A 20,218-nucleotide genomic window follows, 5' to 3' on the forward strand; every position below is an offset into this window, starting at 1 on the left:
GTATATGTCACACACATACACACACACACTCACACACACACACAAAATCAGTAGATTTCATTAGCTGGGGGAATGGGCTCATGCTGGATGGATGGTGCTGTGAAATTTGAACAGACTGTGAGGAGACTCATACGCCTCAGTCCTGCTCAACCTCCCCACAACCTCAGCACAAAATCCCCAAAAAAAAAACCTCCTTCTAGCCGACTGACAACCAACCCGCAATCTCCCCACAATCCCCTCACAAGGGAGAGAGAGTATGAAAGACTGTGTGTGGAGATATGAGTGTGTGTGTGTCCACGCGTGCAAGCGCGTGCATGTGTGTGTGAGAGAGAGCTTTCGTGAGTACAGTATGCGTGTGGATATTAAAATGTGTGAGTGTGCCTGTAAAGATAGATAGAGGATGAGCGGTTGTGAGAAGCAGTCTATTTAATTAGAAAGTGCCGGACACGTGCCTGTCATCTGAGATCACACATTAATCAACAAGACAAAAGTGATTATCAGCATCATTATCCACTCCTGCCATTTTCCAGTGCTGGTTTGCTTAATCCAAGTGGCAGCACAGACAGGAGGAGTGAACGTCCTGTCATTTTGCTTGGGGGGGGGGGTCTTGCTGTCTTCTTTGTTTGCTTCTCTGTTGTACGTTTGTTTGCTTGCTCGTCTGCCACTTTGTTTGTTTGTTTGCGCACGAGCGGAGGAGTCCAGACAGCCCATCTCGCTCTAAGGGCTAACAGATGCTCTCTGTAGACTCCGGGGACTGGCAATATGGGAGGCAGGAGAGGAGGGGGGGGGGGGGGGGCAGGAGCGCTGAGAGAGAGGCACAGGCCAGGGTCCTCTCGCCTGTCTAAACTCGGGGCGGAAATGGGCGGTGGCCCATCCTGCTTCTGGCAGCTCAAAGCGTCCGGCTATCTCTCTCCGGAAGGACCGACTGAAGCACCACATCACCTCTCCAAACTGGCTAACTATGTGCTAAAGAACAGGATTCTGTGAAGATCACACTCACAGCACATACCATACCATACACTGTACCTTATCCAACAGCATATTAATCAGTACATCCACATCTAATTCTGCACAACACCCTACAATACACTACATCTAATACAATGTTGCACACTACCCCACAACCTAAAATCACAATTCACTACACTGTACATTTCACACTACATCATATTTAATAAAACATTATTCACTACACCGCATTTACTTACAGCACAGAACACAATTATTGATCCAGCACCAACAAAGTTTGTTTTTACCACAGACATTGAGCATGGGCATGTGCGTGTGCGTGCGCGCATGTGTGTGTGCATGCATGCGTGTTTGTGTGTGTGTGTGTGTGTGTGCATGTGTGCGTGCGATACAGTATGTGTGAGGGTCTGAGTGGTGGAACGATCCACAGATTCTGAGCACGCCGTAAAGCCATTTCCGACTTTGCATCGTTTCTCTGGCGATTACGCGGAGAACAGGGCTCTGTTCTCGCACAGCTGCTGCCGCGGAATGCTCTCGAGCAGCCGCTACACTTTAACCGCTCGGCGTCCCCCGCGAGAACAAAGCATGTTCCCCATTACCGCCATTCCACAGCAATTTCCCCCCCCCCCCGCGCCGACCGACAAGCGCCTGAAACACTGCCACTCGATACGGCCGCTGTCAACCGCCGCCGCCGCCGCCGCCTCTCCACCGAAACCAGAGCTGGCGGCGGCGGCGGCAGCGGCAGTCCATTAGCGGTGTCCCACGTTCTCTCAGCGGTCGATGGGCTCTTTTTAAAAAAGAAGCGCATTTATCGGTTTAGAAAGCGAAGCCGTTCCCTGGGAGCGCTTACGCCGCCGCCGCTGCCGCGCGGGGAGAGAGACGGCGCCTGATGCGACGGACGAACGAACGACGGACGAACGGCGGGCGCCCGCGGCGCGGCCGGCTGCCGGGGGAGCTCGCTCCCGTCAGGTGACCGGCCTTCCCGTGGCTTACCTGCCGCTGGCCAGGCTGATTAACCGGGGTTTCGGAGAGGGCGGGTCCCTCCGCAGCCCCCTCTCCTGGTCCCTCCATAACCGCCTCTCCCGAGTCCTCCACAACCCCCTCTCCAGGTCCTCCGGGGACAGGCAGCTCCATGAGTGTCGTAGCACGCTAAATAAAACCACTAGCTAAACATGTCCTTCTTTACTCTTCTCTCTATGTGTCATGTTCTCAGTGGCGCTTTGGCTTCAGCTCCCTTTCCTCCCTGCCAAACACGCAGAAATTCAGGCACGGCTTTGAGGGAAAAACAGCGATTCCGTTATTACAGTACAGTAAAGGACTGATAAAAGTGCAGAGATGCTGAGAGCTGTGGTCACATGGGACAGGATGGCTGAGCTATGGAGCCAGTGGAGGGGGAGGGGGGGGGGCTTCTATTCAACAAACAGATGTGTCCCTTTGAAAGAGAGAGAGAGAGAGGGAGAGAGAGAGGGAGAGAGAGCAAGCGAGCAACAGTGACAGAGAGAGAGAGAAAGAGAGAGAGAGATAAGCCAATTAAGGGCAGTTGGGCGCACGCTCGCTGCTTGCTCGTCGGTGCCCCGAGCAGATGTTCCCCTCTCCATCCATCGCTCCTGTCATCTCCTGAACACGCCCCAGGCCGCCTCTTTCTCTTAGCCTGACCTGCCTCGCACATTACCGCTTTCCTTTCATCTCATCTTACTCAGCACCACTTTCACTCCACAGTCACAGGGCGATGCCTCAGCAAAGCAGGCCCTGATTGGCTGGCCATGGATCCTCCGGAGAACACCAGAGACTCCTGCCTATGGAGCCTGTGCCAGCAGCCAGCAGTCTCTCTCCATGTCTGCCCCCCACACCCCAAACAGCTCCACCATTAGCACACTCCATCAAAACACAAGCATGTAGGTTAGAATCCCAGCAGGGTCCAGCTCGAACCCAAATTACTTACTGAATAACAGCATAGATACAGTGAATATCTAGCTGTACAATGATCTATATTTAATGGTGAAAGCAGTGTATAAGAATAAACTCTATTGTGTAAGAGTGCTGAAGGGGTGGTATTTGGGTCAGATAGCAAAGGCTCTCAACATGGCTGCAGGACTGGGCCCTATAGAGAGGATCAGCCAGTAAAAGGCTCTCAACATGGCTGCAGGACTGGGCCCTATAGAGAGGATCAGCCAGTAAAAGGCTGTCAACATGGCTGCAGGATGGGCCCTATAGAGAGGATCAGCCAGTAAAAGACCGTCAACATGGCTGTAGGATGGGCCCTATAGAGAGGATCAGCCAGTAAAAGGCTGTCAACATGGCTGCAGGATGGGCCCTATAGAGAGGATCAGCCAGTAAAAGACCGTCAACATGGCTGCAGGATGGGCCCTATAGAGAGGATCAGCCAGTAAAAGGCCATCAACATGGCTGCAGGATGGGCCCTATAGAGAGGATCAGCCAGTAAAAGACTCTCAACATGGCTGCAGGATGGGCCCTATAGAGAGGATCAGCCAGTAAAAGGCTGTCAACATGGCTGCAGGATGGGCCCTATAGAGAGGATCAGCCAGTAAAAGGCTGTCAACATGGCTGCAGGATGGGCCCTCTAGAGAGGATCAGCCAGTAAAAGGCCATCAACATGGCTGCAGGATGGGCCCTATAGAGAGGATCAGCCAGTAAAAGACCGTCAACATGGCTGTAGGATGGGCCCTATAGAGAGGATCAGCCAGTAAAAGGCTGTCAACATGGCTGCAGGATGGGCCCTATAGAGAGGATCAGCCAGTAAAAGGCCATCAACATGGTTGCAGGATGGGCCCTATAGAGAGGATCAGCCAGTAAAAGGCCATCAACATGGCTGCAGGATGGGCCCTATAGAGAGGTCAGCCAGTAAAAGACCGTCAACATGGCTGTAGGATGGGCCCTATAGAGAGGATCAGCCAGTAAAAGGCTGTCAACATGATTGGAGGAGGGGCCATAAAGATGACACATTAGAGGTTTTGGCTGGGACCTGTGTCATTAACCAATTATGACCGAGGGGTAGGGGGGGCATGACAGGACTCAAACCAAGACGATTAAATTCCAGATTTAATTGGTCCTTACAGATGAATTAGAAAAAATACAGAAACAAAATTACACACAGATTTATACAGAAAGCAAATTCAAGCATTGAGAATGGCATTCAGGAATAGATATACAAAAAATTTAATAAAATAACTTTAAAAACTCGAATCAAAAAATCATAAAAAGGAAAAGATTGCTCCCTTTCACACTGGGTTTCAGTTCAGGGAGGAAGCCCTTTATGTCATATTGTATAGTGCTGATTAGCCGCTGACGCCAGCGGTGCTCAAAGCCGGCTCCCGTGTGTCATCCTGTGGCGGCCTGGATAAGCGCCATTTCATGAGTGATTGGCGGTTTGCTGCCCTGCTGTTCCCCACGAGCTGCTCTCACAGCCACACTTGCGCTGCTCTGTGACAGACAGCTGAGAATGGAGAAAAAAACTGGTCGATTCAGCTTGGAAAATTGTGATTGGCTTCGCCAATGGGCTTCGACTGGGACACAAGCTGAATCGAGGCAACAAGGCAGGCCTGCCCCACCTCATCTCACTGCGTCAGAACCCACAGAGCTGCACCCGTGTTAAACTTCTGCTTCTAGTGCTGTGGGTCCTCTTTAGAGGGTAGGGGGGGCCTGATTCAGGAGGGGCTGGTATCCAGTGGCTTAAAAACTGAAGGGGGACAAACTATTCTTACTGCAAGATTGACGGAAGAAACTTCAAGCAAACAAGAAAAGTGAAACGATGACCTACATTCCAATAACAGCCTGAGCAATACTACACCATAGTTGCCTATACTCTAACGACACTATACAACATTGCACCGACATATTAGATTTCAATATTCAAGCGGTGTAATGAAGAGACTGTGCTCGCAGATTAAAATGGTGTGACAAAGAGTGAATAAATTGGTTCCCAGGATGCAATGCACACTACCGCCTAGCTGAACAATTTTTCACATAAATGAACTGCACATGAACTGTGATCTCCAGCTTCCTTCAGGTTGACACATTAGCCCTGCTGCCAGCACATTCTGCGCTAATTTCACATGGTGTGTTCAGTGCTGGGCTTATAAATATCCTCTTTCCCGCCATTTTAAAGGACATTGTACTCATGAGTGTAAATTCCTCAGGAATCCTGCTGTTCAAGTGCATTTCGAAAAGTGCTTAGGTCATCTACTATAATTGCAGATTATGTTACACTAATTACAGATATAATTACACAAAAACAAGCTCCATTATAAAGGTAAAATCACTCAGCAGCAAAGTGCTGTAGTCATTATTTTTAGGACTACTGCCAATAATCATAATAATGATAAAAATTTAAGCATTGGCTCATGGTTTAAAGCAAGAAAGTTCAATGCAACTTTCACAGTGATATCGTGCCCGCAGAGGTTGTTTGTGTATGTATTACTGGATCATTCTTAAAAAATGATATTTAATCATATTTTTGGGTAAGAAGCATTTCCTGTAGCACAAGACACTTGAGACAACAGCGCTCAAGGAAGCCATGGTGCTACTTCCAGTGTCAGCATTACTACAGGGATCCTTGGGTGTGAAGAGCTCACACTGCTTGAAAACTGGGAAGGAAGGAAGTACCGGCGAAATATAAAAACCAGCATTTATGTAATAATTCTGAATAAACGCTATGATATCAATCTGTTCATTCGCACAACCCTTGGAAAAATAATGTAGCTGTAGACAATACTTTTTGGAATAACCTGAAACACATTCTGTTGCTTAAACCACAATGTTGAGACACCCCGCCGCTGTAAAGCTGGCAGACAGAAACTGTCTAGCAGAATCTTGGGTCAGTATCAAAAAGCCTTTGTTGCACATAAAAACTATTGGTGCCAGTTGAAAACAGACATTAAACATAAGTCATATTTCAAAATTATTTATGTATTTAAAGGTTTTTTTAAAGATTTTTTTTATTTAAAAAAAAGTGAAATACCACTTCAAGGAGCAAGATAAAAATACAAACAAGCATCTACAAAGACATTAATCTCTTTGCATTTGCGTTTCATGGCTTCCTTCCACAAGTGAAAAAAACACGCACGTGCTGGTCTCTGAACCTCTGTATTGAAGATTGGATATACAACAGCCAACACCACAGACCCATGAAATATACAACAGCAACCAGAGTTAAATAGAGTTGATGAATAGATCTCCAAGCATTTACAGCTAGTAAATTCTGAAGTCGTACTGAGCAGAAAACAAGGGTCAAGAATAAGCATTGCTAACATATTTCAGCTTATGCCACCTGAACAGCATAATGAATTATGTACTGAGGTTGTGTACATGAGCTGGAATTAAACCAAGAACCTTGGTGCTCGGACAAATAACATGGCTGCGTGCTTTGGACGTGTGTGAGCGTTTTGCATGCAGAGTTCCCTGTCCCATTTGTGCTACATTAAAATTAGGCCCCCACAACCACACTGAAAATACAATACTGGGTTTCCACAGAGCTAAACTTGTGGGTATGTGTGTATTGCCCTGTAATAGTTGAGTGTGCCATGTCATAGGTGCGATTACAGATTTTCAGTAGTTTGTGCAGTGTGACAGAAGAGGCAGAAGGGCAGTACAGCTGTGTGAGAGTATTTGAGAGACGCAGGAGAATCATGCTAGTCAGATGAACTGAAATAACTCCAATTAGGGAGAACATCAACACAGAAGTAACAACAGCAGCTGTATGGCATGATGTGATTGTAAACGCAGAAACATACAGCAGGCATACACACAGATGCATGTGTGCAGGAACACACCAGAAAACACTCACCTCCACACACATGCATGTTCACACATGCAACAAACCCACCCACACACAAACACAAGAATGAACGCGTGCGTGCACACACACACACACACACACACACACACACACACACACACACACAGTACCCATCACCATTTATTTCCATAAAGATGTGGTTAACAGATCCAAATGGCTTGGCACACATCCTACAGTCAATGAGCTGTTCCTTAGTAAACCTTTATGCTCCAAACTCTAAACTCTACAGCATCAAACTGTAATGTGAACGCAGAAGCCATTCAAAAGGTTTCCGAGTCCCATTTCCAAAACCACCTCCTGCACATCCGCCACGCCTACTTAATGTGCTCCACCTGGTTTAAGGGCAAGTGCAGTGCAGCTTGATGACTTTTTACGAGAGATGCATGCTAATATTGGGGCCATATTGGTATTGGCCCACAATAGCTTAAAACGAAGATATTGGCATCGATCCAATGCTTTATGGCCAAAATGATAGGTCAATATTATGACACATCATTGATGTGCTGGAGAAACATTGCATTTAGTGCACCGCTGATGCTGTAAATGTAGTGAAAATGTACTGCGCATCTGACCTCTTTTATTTATGAATTATTAAAAATATTAATGAGTCAATTACCAGCTGAACCCACATGCAAAGCTATAGAGGGCTTTTCAACCTTTTCTGATCCAAGGACCCCCCACCCAGGCTCAAAGGCACCCAGGGGACCCCTGTCATAAGTTAAGAAGAGTTATTTTTAAAAGGAGGAGCAGTCGTGGACCTCCTACAGCAGTATGTTCGTGAACCTCCAGTTGAAAACCCAGGCTATGGAGACTCAATTGCTCTCCAGTCTCTTTCTCTCTGCTATATAATAAAGTTTAAATATTTTGTTACACAGGTAAAATGTAGTTTTCATTTGCGCTATAAAGTAAAACAGGGTCTGAGTAACAAATATCATCAAATAAGCGTTACTGAGTGCAGAACTTCCATTTGCGTATACCAAATTTTTACCTTATAAGAGCACAGTCTAATCACTTGTGTCCATGAGAAAAATACATGTAAGGACCAGCATCACAATTCAGATGTAAAAAGGTAACAACAACAGCAGCAGCAGCAGCAACAAGAGCAACAACAACATCAACAGCAGCAACAACAACAACAACAATGGTGGCAATGATTATGATGATGATAATACTAATAATGATGATGATTTTTTGCCAGGATTAGGGAGCTAATAGCTTTTATTCTGGCATGACAAAGATGTTCAGGAATTGCTATGAACTCCAGATTCCAGATTCTGAATTACGCGTTCCGGGTTTCGCATCACGCTCGGTCACTTACCATTTTATGAAGGTGAGAATTTAACACCTCGAAAGTGGTGTTGAAGAGCCTGAACACAGCCACAGATTTTCACATGGGAAGAGAACCTCAATAGCAGAGGGGCTGGGATCAAAAACAAAAATTAATTCCAGAAACCACACAGGGGTTTGAAATCGGAGAGACCGCCCGTAGCCCCTCCCCCAATCTGAATATTCATGATCACTTCAAACAGCGGCGTGCGCACAGGAGGGGACACGCTAGCCTGCAGAGCCGCGCCAGTCTCGGGCCTGCGGAATCTGTAACCACGGCGATGCGGGCAGAGATCACCTGCACATGACGAGGCCCGCTCTGACATCAGCCGGTCTCCATCACCTGGGAGGCTTCGGCCGAAGCCATCATCATTACACGCTCGCGCTCAATCACCGAGTTACCGCCATTTCAGGGGACATTTACAGCAAGTGCAAAGCATTCGCCGGGAAACCTGGAAACAGTACCTCCTGCCTGGACTTGGCTGCGTGATCGAGAGCGAAGCCAATCTGGCGCTATTCTTCGCCCGCCGCGGCTCGAAAGAATGAACGGCTGCCGAGTGAGAGAGGGGGAAGCAGAGCTCCGCAGTCAGGCCTGGTATCCCAGCATGCCTCTGCAGACGGCCCCGTCAGCCCGAGCTTAAGCGACGCGTTGAAACCGCGAACCAAAAGCTGCTCGTTTCACTCTCAGGTGGATAAAGGGATCATCGGCTCCAATTGGGACGAGCCCTATGAGAGCGCTGAATGTGATTGCATGCAGGTGGTCATGTGACTGCATGCAGGTGCGTACTTCTCATTATGTCTCTCTGCCCCCCTCCTTTCCCTCTCCTCTCCCCTCCCTTCCTTCCTTCCTTCCTCTCTTCTCCTTCCTCTCCTCTCTCCCTCCCTTCTATTCTCTCTCTGCCCATTACTCAGATGAATTCAAAATATGGTATTAGGCTGACATATGTCAATACAATATGAAAGAAAAGTAATACTGAACACCCTGAATGGCAAAACAGGACAAAGTCAAATCAAATGTGAAATACACCTGTCTCCAGCTGTGTTCTGCGGAGATATCCACAGACGTCTGCACGATTTCATTTGCCAGCGTAAAAAAAGCAGAAAGCAAAATATGAGATTATATTAAATGGCCAAGAAGAAAAGCATAACATGAATAAAAAATTATATAAATATTATTTAATTTAATTAAATTTTTTAAGTATTAACTGCTGTGTCAGCAGCGTCTTCAAACTGTCTGGATCTGGATTACAAGCTGGGCTCTTCAGGAAGTCCCTGAATGGGGTGGACACAGAGCTAAGGAGCTAAGGACCCCACACAAGCTGTGTGCCAGTGTGTGACACAGGGAAGCAGATTCTGGTTTATACTTGTCTCTGCCTCTCACTCTGAGCATGGACCTTTACCAAGTACTGAGGTACAGGAAAGGCACGAGGCCAACACAACCTCAAACCTCATCCTGAAACCCCACCCCATGAAATCACCAGTTCCAGAGCCTAATCCCACATCTCCAAACCTTCCCATCTCCAAAAACAGCATTATTCTGGCCACAGTGAGACTCACTCCAAACACATCAGACAGACAGACAGACAGCTGGATGACAAATGGACCCATTGACAGCACCCTGCTGTTCACTGCAAATCCACACGCATTACCCCAAACTTATTTTTATTCTGCTGTGTAATTATATATTTATATTGTCAAATAGCTGTAAATCCGACTGCAGATGAGGTTGAGGAATAACCAATCCTGTGGCGGGATTTTGGACCTCCACTTTTTTTTTAAGCTGCTGAGAGGAATTTTTTCGGTTTTAGGGCAGAGCAGATGTTGGGTTGCACAGGGGACTGGAGGGGGAGAAGGTAAGGGGGGGGGGGGGGAGGAAGTGCGGCGGCATTTCGGGGGACCCACCTGGACCTCCTCTCGAGGCGCGGACTGGTCTCCCAGCAGCGGCTCGGCGGGCGGGGCGTTGATGGTGACGGACTTCTCCGAGCGGCTGCTCTCCTTGCTGCGCGACTTGTGGCGGTCGCGGCTGCGCTCCCTGAAACACACGCACGTGCACAGGGGGGGTGAGGTCGGCCTGGCCGCCATGGCAATGCTCAGAGCGCAGCAGAGGAAGAGACCGGCAGCATCATCATCATCATCACCATCGTCATCATTCTCGCGAGCAGTATCGCCCTTTGGTGCAAATCTCCGTGTATCCCTGGGAACGCGGAGAGAACCAGCTGGAACACACCGGACAGACCGAATTATCCCCAGCAGTCTCTGCGACCCTAATCCCTCCGGGGTCTTTATGCTCTGTTGTTTCCTCTTTTTAATTTTCCCACAGCAAGCGGCTCGCAGAGCTTAGCACTGCACAAACAACAAACAATGTATACATATCCACACGCGCATGCACATGCAAACATACACACACATACATAGATGCGCACACACAAACACACACACACACACACACACACACACACACACGCGCACACACACACACACGCACACACGCGCGCACACACACACACACAAAGCTGAAAATCCTGTTGCCGGTAAGCCTGCTCCAGACACAGTCACTCTGGCTGCCCCTATTCCCCAGCATTACATTTTCCAAGTCTCCACACAGACCCGTTTAAACCTCATGTCAATGGGGCCAGGTCAAGATTGCTGGAGCAGTGCAGATTCACAGATTCCCCCACTGGCTCCTCCATTCCCCCCCCCCCACCGATAACCTCCTCCCCCCAGGCGAGCCTCTTTCACAGGGCTGCCCGGCCGGCTCTGACCCGCGCCTCCAGCGCAGGAGCCTAATCCCATCCAGCCTTACGGGGGATTTCATCAGCGCTCTCCTGCCCATTACGCTTCTATTACAGGCCCCGAAACAATCAGAGCAGAGAGCCTCCTCCGCGGCTAATCTGGCGCCTTTACGGTCATAGCCCACGCAAAGCCCCCCCCCCCCCCCATCACTATCGCCGTGCCCTGAAGGTATTCATCGCCCGGCATGGCAGTCACGCTCCGGGCCTGTCCGTTCAGAAACACTGGTGATGGAGAGGAGTGGCTTATTTTGAGTCTTCTCACAAAACAAAAAAAAAACCTTGAGCAAAAGAATGCTAAATCTACAATAGGCATTTTTCATGGGTTAAATGATCCTCTTTCAGTAAAGACAGGGAGTAAGAAAATCCCTTCTCTTTCGAACAGAGTCATTTCACGACTGGGAACCGTGTTCTTTATATTCAATACAGGAGGTAGATAATGTTTTTTAACCACCCCCACCCACCCTCCCCCCACACTCACTTTGTCACCCACTCATTAACACTTTGTTGTAAAGGCATAATGCAATTTCAAGACTAACAAATTATATTTTTGTTGAGAGAATAACTCCATATGTGCATGTATTCCATGTAGTACACACATTGTAAGTATGTCTCCATGGTACCCATGCCAAGCCTCTGTGCAGAACTGGAATGGGAGGCCACAAATCGGTCATTGGATGATTGGCCTGAAAGTGACCTGCAAGCCATGAGACAGGCGATAGCCACAAATCTCTGCTCTCTCATTGGATGATCGGTCAGAGAGTGACCTATGAGATATGGTGTGCGCTTTTTTCCCCTTCTTCTTTTCCAACAGCCCCCAGCCTTGGACTGCTGACTATTCCTCTACTCAGACCAAGCAACCACACCCTTTTTATTCAGGGGGGAATAAGCAGAGAGGGATACAGGCATAGAAAGGGTAACACTATAGAAGGTATCACTGCGAGAAATCAAACCCCCCTCCGCATACGGGTGGATTGGAATATGGGTTTGACAATCGGCTTCCCTAAGGACTACACCACCGTCTCACCCAGAACCACACCCTTCACCAGCATTGTGAGCTGGTAAAGAAGAGAGCCTTACAAGTTACGGACAATAAAAAGAAAATGGTTAATGCTTCATTTTTTGTACGCGCGGGTTTCAGTGGGAAATGAAAGAACTCCACAGAAAAACAAGATTTACCTGACAACCCCAATGAATACGAACGTTCACACATTCGCAAGGCCTGCGACTAACGCGCCGCCAGGTTCTCTCTCCTCAGCGCTCCGCGAAATCTCACGCGCGCACGCCAGGGATTCGCCAATCACGGCGGAGAGCGTAACCGCCGAAGAGCTTCAGAAGGTTTCCGTTTCTGCAGTGGAGGAGGCGGGGAGGGGGGCTCCGGCGAGTGTTGGCAGCGAGGGGGAAGGCTGACGCGGACGTGGCGGATGAAATTGCGCAGGCCTCCGCAGATATCTCCGCAGAACACCGCTCGAGACGGGCGCTAGCGGCTGCAGGGTAACAGCTGGGCCCGACGGGCCCTCCCCGAGGCAAGGGGGGCATCCCAGGCTGGCCCCTGGGGTACGCCCCTCCCCTGTGTGTGAGCACGCGCTCCCCTCCCCCGTTCATCTGCGTGCGAGCAGTCTGGTTTTTGCACTCCCAAACTCTCCGACTGTTCATCTATCCTCAGAGCCAATCAGGCATTGGGAATGTCCTGACAATGATCTGTCCTCCAAAGTCACTTCCTGTCAAACCAACACATCTGCTCTAAAGAAATAAAACTGCGTATCCTTAAGGACTTAAGAAAATCAATTCCATTGGTTCGCAGATTAGTAATCCTCTCTTTGGAAATTTCCAAATTTCCAGCTAGTTGCTTGCCTGCCTGAATGACTGACTGCTTGTTTGACAGATCACTTAATTTACTGCAGGAAAGCACGCATAGACTAGACACATAGTAACTGAATGAGAATACCTGCCTGCACCTCAGATAACACAGATAAAGCAAATGTAATGAGCCAAACCAGTATCCAATTAAAATAACATCAAAGGGAAAAATCATGCTCAAGGGCAGGTTTTTCAATTCAATGGCCTTATTTGATGAAAACAGGGGAAGCACAGAACCATGTGCACTTACAGGTTTATGTCCCACCTAACTGGAGAGTGGTTATGTAAAAACCCAAGAAAGGTTGCCAACTGACTACTTCCAAAAAGGTAGTTTTGCTGCCTTTTCCCCTTTGAGAAAGTAAAGGCAACTAAATGCTGGCTAACGACTGTTAAATTACAGTACCACTCACACCGGAAAAGGCAAAGCTTGCTTCAGGATGACTGGGAATAAGGATGAAACAGACGTTCTCCAGAGTTGTCATGTGACCAGCAGACACAATAAGACCACTCACAACCATGACATCATGGAGCTGATCTGGTAAGAATAACAGCAAGTCCAAGATTAACACAAACGCAGTCCACAATCCGAAGACTGAACAGACAAACAGGGCTACACCCAGGCTGCAGTCTGATTGGTGGAGGCCAACAACAACATGGAGATTGTAAGATGTCTGAAGCCAAGACATGACCATGGTTGGATATACACAGACATGAAAGAACTGATCTAAGCCAAATATATCCAAATATATCTGAAAGAACTGAGCCTTCTCTTGCTTGCATGAACAACATAATTAGGAAGGGGTGCTAGGCACTCAGAGCATCAGTCAAACTAATGTCAGCCACATATCAGCAACATGGTGAAAACCACACAAGTGGAGTTAATGTAATATATGAGCAAGAGCTCTGAATAAATTATGAGTGTCATTACCCTGACTGAAGTTATTTTAGTTACGATAATTGAAATAATGATGATCGTAGACTGCACAATTAGCCAGTGGTAACTGGATATATATGAGGGCCTTGCGATTAGGGTCGCCGTTCAGAACACATCCCCCAAGGTCCTCGGTGATGCTCGGCTATGCACACTCATCTCTTAAAATGAAAGAGAGAGGAGCAGTGGTTATGACAGAGTAGGAAAATGATCATGATGCAGAGTGAAAGGGTGGTTATGAAACAGTGGAAGAGTGGTTATGATATCAAGTGGAGAGGTAGCGCTGTGGAGCAGCAGTTATAAAGCGGAGTCGTGTTCAGAATACTGTGCGGAGTAGTGTTCAGGAAACTGTGTGGAGTATTAGTTACAATTCTGTGCGGAAGATTGTGTAGAATACTGTGTGGAGTAGTTTTTAGAATACTGTGTGAAGTAGCGTTTAGAATACTATATGGAGTAGTGTTTAGAATACTGTGTGGAGTAGTTTTTAGAATACTGTGTGAAGTAGCGTTTAGAATACTATATGGAGTAGTGTTTAGAATACTGTGTGAAGTAGCATTTAGAATACTATATGGAATAGTGCTTAGAATACTGTGTGGAGTAACGTTTAGAATACTGTGCGGTGTAGAGTTTAGAATGCTGTGTGGAGTCGTGTTTAGAATGCTATGTGGAGTAGTGTTTAGAATGTTATCAGAACAACATAAGAATACATAATGAGGAGAACAGGCCATGTAGCCCATCGTGAGACACTTTCATCCGTTGTCACTGAGAGATACATCTCTCGTCTGATTGGTGCTAGCAGCACTTTCGCTGCAGTGCTTTTGGTGTGGGGGGGTTGGGGGGGGTGAGTGGCAGGGTAGTGGTGGCACAGTGATGACAGTTGGGAATTTGGGGAGGAAAAGGAGAGATGGGGGATTATTTAAAACAAAAAAATAGCAAACACTAAGGCTAAGAGCTTCAGAATTGAACCAGGTTCGCAGTGCATGAGGTTTTAAGCACACCCCTTTGAGTCAGACAGATTGAGTGTGCAATACTACTCTTGTCAAAGCTCTCTATGCACTCTCTCTCTCTTACGCACACACACACAAACGCGCACACACACACACACACACACACACACACACACTCTTTTCTCTGATATCTCCGAGCGCTCGCACCTTCCTTCACACAGCGCGCAAATGGGCCGTGGAGACCGGGGGGGGGGGTGCCGTCAGAACCAAATTACACCGTAAATGGAGCGCGAGGCAGAAAACACGCAGCGCGGCATCACACCTGTGATTGCAGAGGACAGAGAGCGAACACTTAGCGTCACTCAGAGGCACGTCTGCAAGTTCACTGCCGCAGACTTACAGTCAACACCCCCTTCAATCTCTGTGAACACAGTTGTAAACACAAACGCCCGGCTCCTCGTGAAGGAAACGGCATAAATGTAGATTATTAATGAAGATACATATTTTTTTTAAAACAAGTACAATGCTGGCAAACGCCCTAATACACTTGCTCTGGACACAAGGGCTGTAAGCCACTGTAAGACTTCATAATGGCCTTTTCCATGCTCTTACTGAATGCAAACTGTGGAATATTTTCAGGAGGGACACTAAACATAAATTTTTTTTTTTACCACCGGACAAAATATGTGGTCAATATCTACGGAGCCTATGTTTTGGCACTCATCTTTTGTCATGTTGTGGTGCATACTTTTTTTGAAGCCACAAACAAGGTTTAAAATTTTTATTTTATTTATTTATTTTTTCTTCAGGGAGGGGGGTGGGGAGAGGGTCCGGACCAATTTTTCCTTCAGGACCGTCAGGTATCCGACATACCTGGACAGGCACGACATCCGGCAGACACCCCGCTACGGAACAGGCCCCTCAAACATTACAATGCCGCCCTTTATTTGCAAAGCAGGCACTCGTCCGTGTCAAGTTTCAGAGCAGAGATCTCCTCTGTACACCTGCTGGATGAGGAACCTCTGCCCCACTCTGACTTTTGGCGCCAGATCTCTGCCCCTCTAATCATGACTCTAGTTCCCGGCTAGGGACCACACTGCGTTCCCAAAACCTGGAACTAACCCATCGCCCAAAATGTCCATATATTCAAACGGAGTGATAGTGGATTAAAAAGTACTGATACTCTGGAGTCACTATAACATAGAAAAAGGTAATATCAATATATATTAAATATCTTTATAGCTTCATACAGACTAACTCAATTCAGGCAAATTCTACCCTGCCACTCAGAATAGATGGGAACTGACTGTAAAACATAGAAGTAATCAACCTAGTTTTAATTATTAGAAATGCTAAATAATGTCCTGGATGATTTGAAGCAATCAACCTAGTTTTAATTATTAGCAATGCTAAATAATGTGCTGGATGGGATACACACACGCACACACACACAGTGCAACATTCCATTCTCCAAGCCAATCACAGCACAGTCCTCTCTTTCTCCAAGCCAATCCCAGGCTAGGTTTGTTACACAAAGGGAGGGGGAGAAAAATAGTGCTTAGCGAGTGAAAGGTGTTAATATAAGCCCATCATTTGTGAGGGGCTTTAGCCAAATTGTTTTGCCTGACTGATAATGCTGCTGTCAGGCTAAACGCACAAAGCACAATACTCAGTCAGCTCACACAGAAGATGCCCAGCGCGCTTCAAGCCAGCTAAATAAAAGAGGACTGGAGCGGTGCTCAACAGCCAGGAAGGTCAAACTAAAGTAAAAAAACTCCTTACCCTGACACTTCTGGGGCACTGGCCCAAAATAAAAAGAAAACACTGGGGCACACGTTTCTCGGGGCAAAATACACTGGGCTCCCACCCTTTTCATTAAAACTGTGTCTTTTGCCCTGAGCAACGTGTGCACCGCTGTTCCTTATTTTGGGCCAGTCCCCGCGTCCAGTCCAGTGTCCAGTTAAGGACTTTAAAAAAAAAAAAAAACTCTAGTTCACTCAGTCAGCTCAGTCAATCTATCACACTGTAGAACACTAACCATACATACACACACACACACACACACACACACCCCCACCACACACACACACACACACATATACAGCCTGCCCTCCACACACACACACACACACACACATGCATACACTCCTGAATGGCCATAGAACAGCAGCCAGGACATGGCGGAAGTTTCCGGATACGGATTCAGAGCCTCTGGGCAGCACTGGGACCTCCTCCGCCCTGGCCGTTCCAGGAAAAAGGGATTAGGACATGGCACGCTTTGTTAATTTGTTTGAGCCCCCATTCACGGCGAGTCCAATGATAGTTCATTGGCATTCAAACAAATCAAAAGGCCCAATTTTCCACTTGAGCACCAGCTAATGTGCCATTTCAGTATTCAATAATTATCAATACAATGCAGACATTCCCTGAGACCTCTCACTGAGGGTTCCAGCACATAACCCCGCTTTTTAAAATCCAGTTAATCAGGCCTTCATATGCCTGTGAACAGAAATATGCATGTGAATATTTGACATTTTTACATGTCATTGCCCACAATGCAAAGGGTGTCTCTACATCACAGATTCTTTTTGTCTAGCGCACCCACAGGAGCTGAATAAAATGGTTCAGTCTGCTCTTCAAAGGCATCTGGAATGTGCTGCCAGGTTCACACTGAACTACAAATCCCAGAGAGTGTGACCTTATCAGTCTGACAAGGACTTTGGCTGAAGAGCATCCACAGGAAATCAGTACACCCCCCTCAACACACACACACAAACACACACACACACACACACACAAAAACACACACACCCAGGAGCTCTGTTTAGCAGTTAAGCCTCTGCTCTAACTTTTCCCCATTTCGAACAGCGGAAACATGGATTGGAATGCTTCCAAGACGGAAAGCAACCATGTGTCCTGTTAAGCCTGATTTATACTTCGTCGCATGACAAAAATGACTTATTATCAACGGAATAAAGTGTCACACGACACTTTTTTTAGTGTTGCACATCTTTAGAATTTTGTTGTCACAGAACTTCATACTTCGTCACAGTGTTGATTTGAAAGGCAAACGGAACACCAAAATTCATTGTCATGGATACGTCATTATTTTCGGTTTATCTGAGTGACAGAGCACCTTCTGTTTGCACCATTTTTTTAAAACAAAAGTAGGTATCAAATTTATTCCTCCCCTATTTCTCAGTAATTTCACCGGGCACCGCAATGTTTTCACAGATGTAAGCATGAGCAATTTGGCATCTCGTTACCATAGACAACAGAACCCTCTCTATTGCTCTTTGCCGAAGTATAAATGCAAAATTTCATGCAACACTTTCATTTTTGTCACGTGACACTTGTCGAAAGGGTCATGCGAAGAAGCATAAATCAGGCTTTAGTTGTCCTTTATGTTTGCATGTCCACAACAGTAGATATGGAGAGAAGAAAATAGAGGCATAGGCCCTGCAGGGGACTGAAGACTGAGCAGGCCAGAAGGGTTTCCTACAGCGAAGATAACTCAACATGCTGTTTGGATTGGAGAAGCTATCTGGCTCTTGTTTGAGTTTTGTCTGTGCATACTACATGCACACATACATTTGTTAGACCTTTACCCTTTTGACAGCCAGAAATGAGATGCGCACATCCTGAGATCTGAGGGGATGGTCGTAACAGCAGCGGAGTGGAATTAAATGGACATACCCCCATGATTCAGCATATTTGAGACGCTTTTGCTAAGATAAAAACATTACCACAGCAGTATGAGTACGGGAGCCGGGGTTAGAATAATTCCCGTTTGCCGTTCACTGCCGTGAAATGCCCAAGAAAGTGTTTTCTTCTTGACGTGCGGCTTGTGGACAAACCTGTCCTCTCACTTCATTTCCCCCCAGAAACACATGAATATTAATGAGAATAAATGAATAAAAGCATGACGCAGACAGCAGCTTCCGCCAGGAAACCCTACGTTCTTGGAAATCCCAGGGATTGGGTGTGTGCGAGTCTCACTCGCACAAAAATGAGTTCACAATGCAAACCGAGAGGCTCTTTCTCATGCATGTCATCCTCCAAGTAAATGGATTACCCTGAGAGTCCCCCCCCCCCCCCCACTCACCACCTCCCCAAGTCTTGGACATAATTCCATTTGTTCTCTGGGTCGAGGTACAGCAGAGTGAAACCAGACACTTCCTCTGTTTCTGTGGTGATGTGCGGAGTGGGGAGTGGGGAGTGTGGTGGTGGTGGTGGAGGGGGGGTGACTGTGGCATCATAGGGTTCAAGAACAGCCTTAGATCAAGAGCTATGGAGGGGGTACAGAGGGGTTACAACCCAGGGCTGCCATCTACGTTGTTCCGAGCCTTTGGGCGGGGGTGGAGGGCTGCAATGGTCTGTGAACTTGAAACATTATTTTCCCAGCCTCGGGAATAATACAATAATATAATTTTGTCATTGGCCTGGGAATTTCACCCGGCAGCCCAGGTCTAACTCCACTGTTACACACTGTAAAGCTGGACTGCACACACCCCAGTCCCACACGCACATCTATCCACACTTCCTAGTAAGGGGGAAGGGAGGATGAGTAATCAAGAGCAACTGCAGACTTTTCCATGAGTGAGAGGAGAGGGGCTGCAGCAGGGTGGGCGGGGTTTGGGGGGTGTCACTATGTGTCAACCAGTCCAGTGTGTGAGAACTCGCTCACGACTGGCTGGTGGGCACATCTGCGGACAGGTGCGTGCCAGCCTGCACTCCTGACCCCGCCGCTTAGCGAACGGAAGCCCCATCGCCATGACTACTTCAGAGTGCTGGCCTTCTCCTTTCCTGAACCAGTCTGCCATTACAATTCTGCTAACGACAGACAAATTACACCACGGCCAGACAGAGACAGGCGGGGGGGGGGGGGGAGCGAGAGAGAGAGAGAGAGAGAATGAGGGAGAGTGACAGAGGGAAAGGGAGAAATAAGAGAGAGCAGGAGAAATTGAGGGAGAGGAGATGGGACTTACCCATGGCGGTGGGAGCCCCTGGAGCGGCCAGAATAATAAGAATAGCCAGAGTAGGTTGACTCCGTGTCCATGGCGACGCTGTCCTGCCCCGCCGATTGGCCGAGGGCGTGGAGGTTGCTGGGCCTGGCGCCTGGGAGGTGCAGGCGGAGCTTGTGGGCAGTCTAATCTGCAGGAGGCGGAGCTCACACGGGAGATTGGCGGAGACCTCGTGCTGCTGGGGTTCTATGCCGCACTCAGCCCTGGAGGCTCCCCTCGAGAAAACATCAACCTGCTGAAATTGAAAAAAGGAGTCAAATTATACATTCAGACAGGGGGTACGGCGCAGATACACTCCAGCTTCAGGGTCACTAAGCCACTCAAACGTGACCCCTAACACAATCTGTAACAGGAATCAAAAGCAATGGGACCAGAGATGTGAGATCTCATTCACTGCTGCATGAAGAGCAGAATAATGTTCTTCTTCAAGCCACATGGGCCAGACCGACGCTACACCCACCTACGAAACACCTGCCTGCCCTCACACAATACACTCTCGCAATACCTGCACGCACCCACACAAACACCTGCCCGCATACTTAACGCCACTGCTTATG

At 47.6% G+C, this 20,218-nt stretch overlaps 1 protein-coding gene across 7 annotated transcripts in view; it reads right to left on the bottom strand.

The window, feature by feature from the left end:
• LOC118224246 (vang-like protein 1) overlaps window positions 1-20,218 on the bottom strand; it is a 58,037-nt gene that overhangs the window by 22,192 nt on the left and 15,627 nt on the right. For 3 of the 7 annotated variants that reach the window (XM_035411559.1, XM_035411557.1, XM_035411560.1), the window contains exons 2-4: window positions 19,626-19,896; window positions 10,013-10,142; window positions 9,138-9,176 (exon numbers count right to left, since the gene is read on the bottom strand). In XM_035411559.1, coding sequence (XP_035267450.1) covers window positions 9,138-9,176; window positions 10,013-10,142; window positions 19,626-19,696 — 240 coding nt within the window. In that variant the 5' untranslated portion in view covers window positions 19,697-19,896. Of the gene's footprint in view, window positions 1-1,962; window positions 3,134-9,137; window positions 9,177-10,012; window positions 10,143-19,625; window positions 19,897-20,218 lie in introns of those variants that run through there. The other 4 variants (XM_035411558.1, XM_035411562.1, XM_035411563.1 and 1 more) reach the window with 3 other exon arrangements.

The sequence above is a fragment of the Anguilla anguilla genome, chromosome 3 (genome assembly GCF_013347855.1).
Source record: "Anguilla anguilla isolate fAngAng1 chromosome 3, fAngAng1.pri, whole genome shotgun sequence".
Lineage (NCBI taxonomy): Eukaryota > Metazoa > Chordata > Actinopteri > Anguilliformes > Anguillidae > Anguilla > Anguilla anguilla.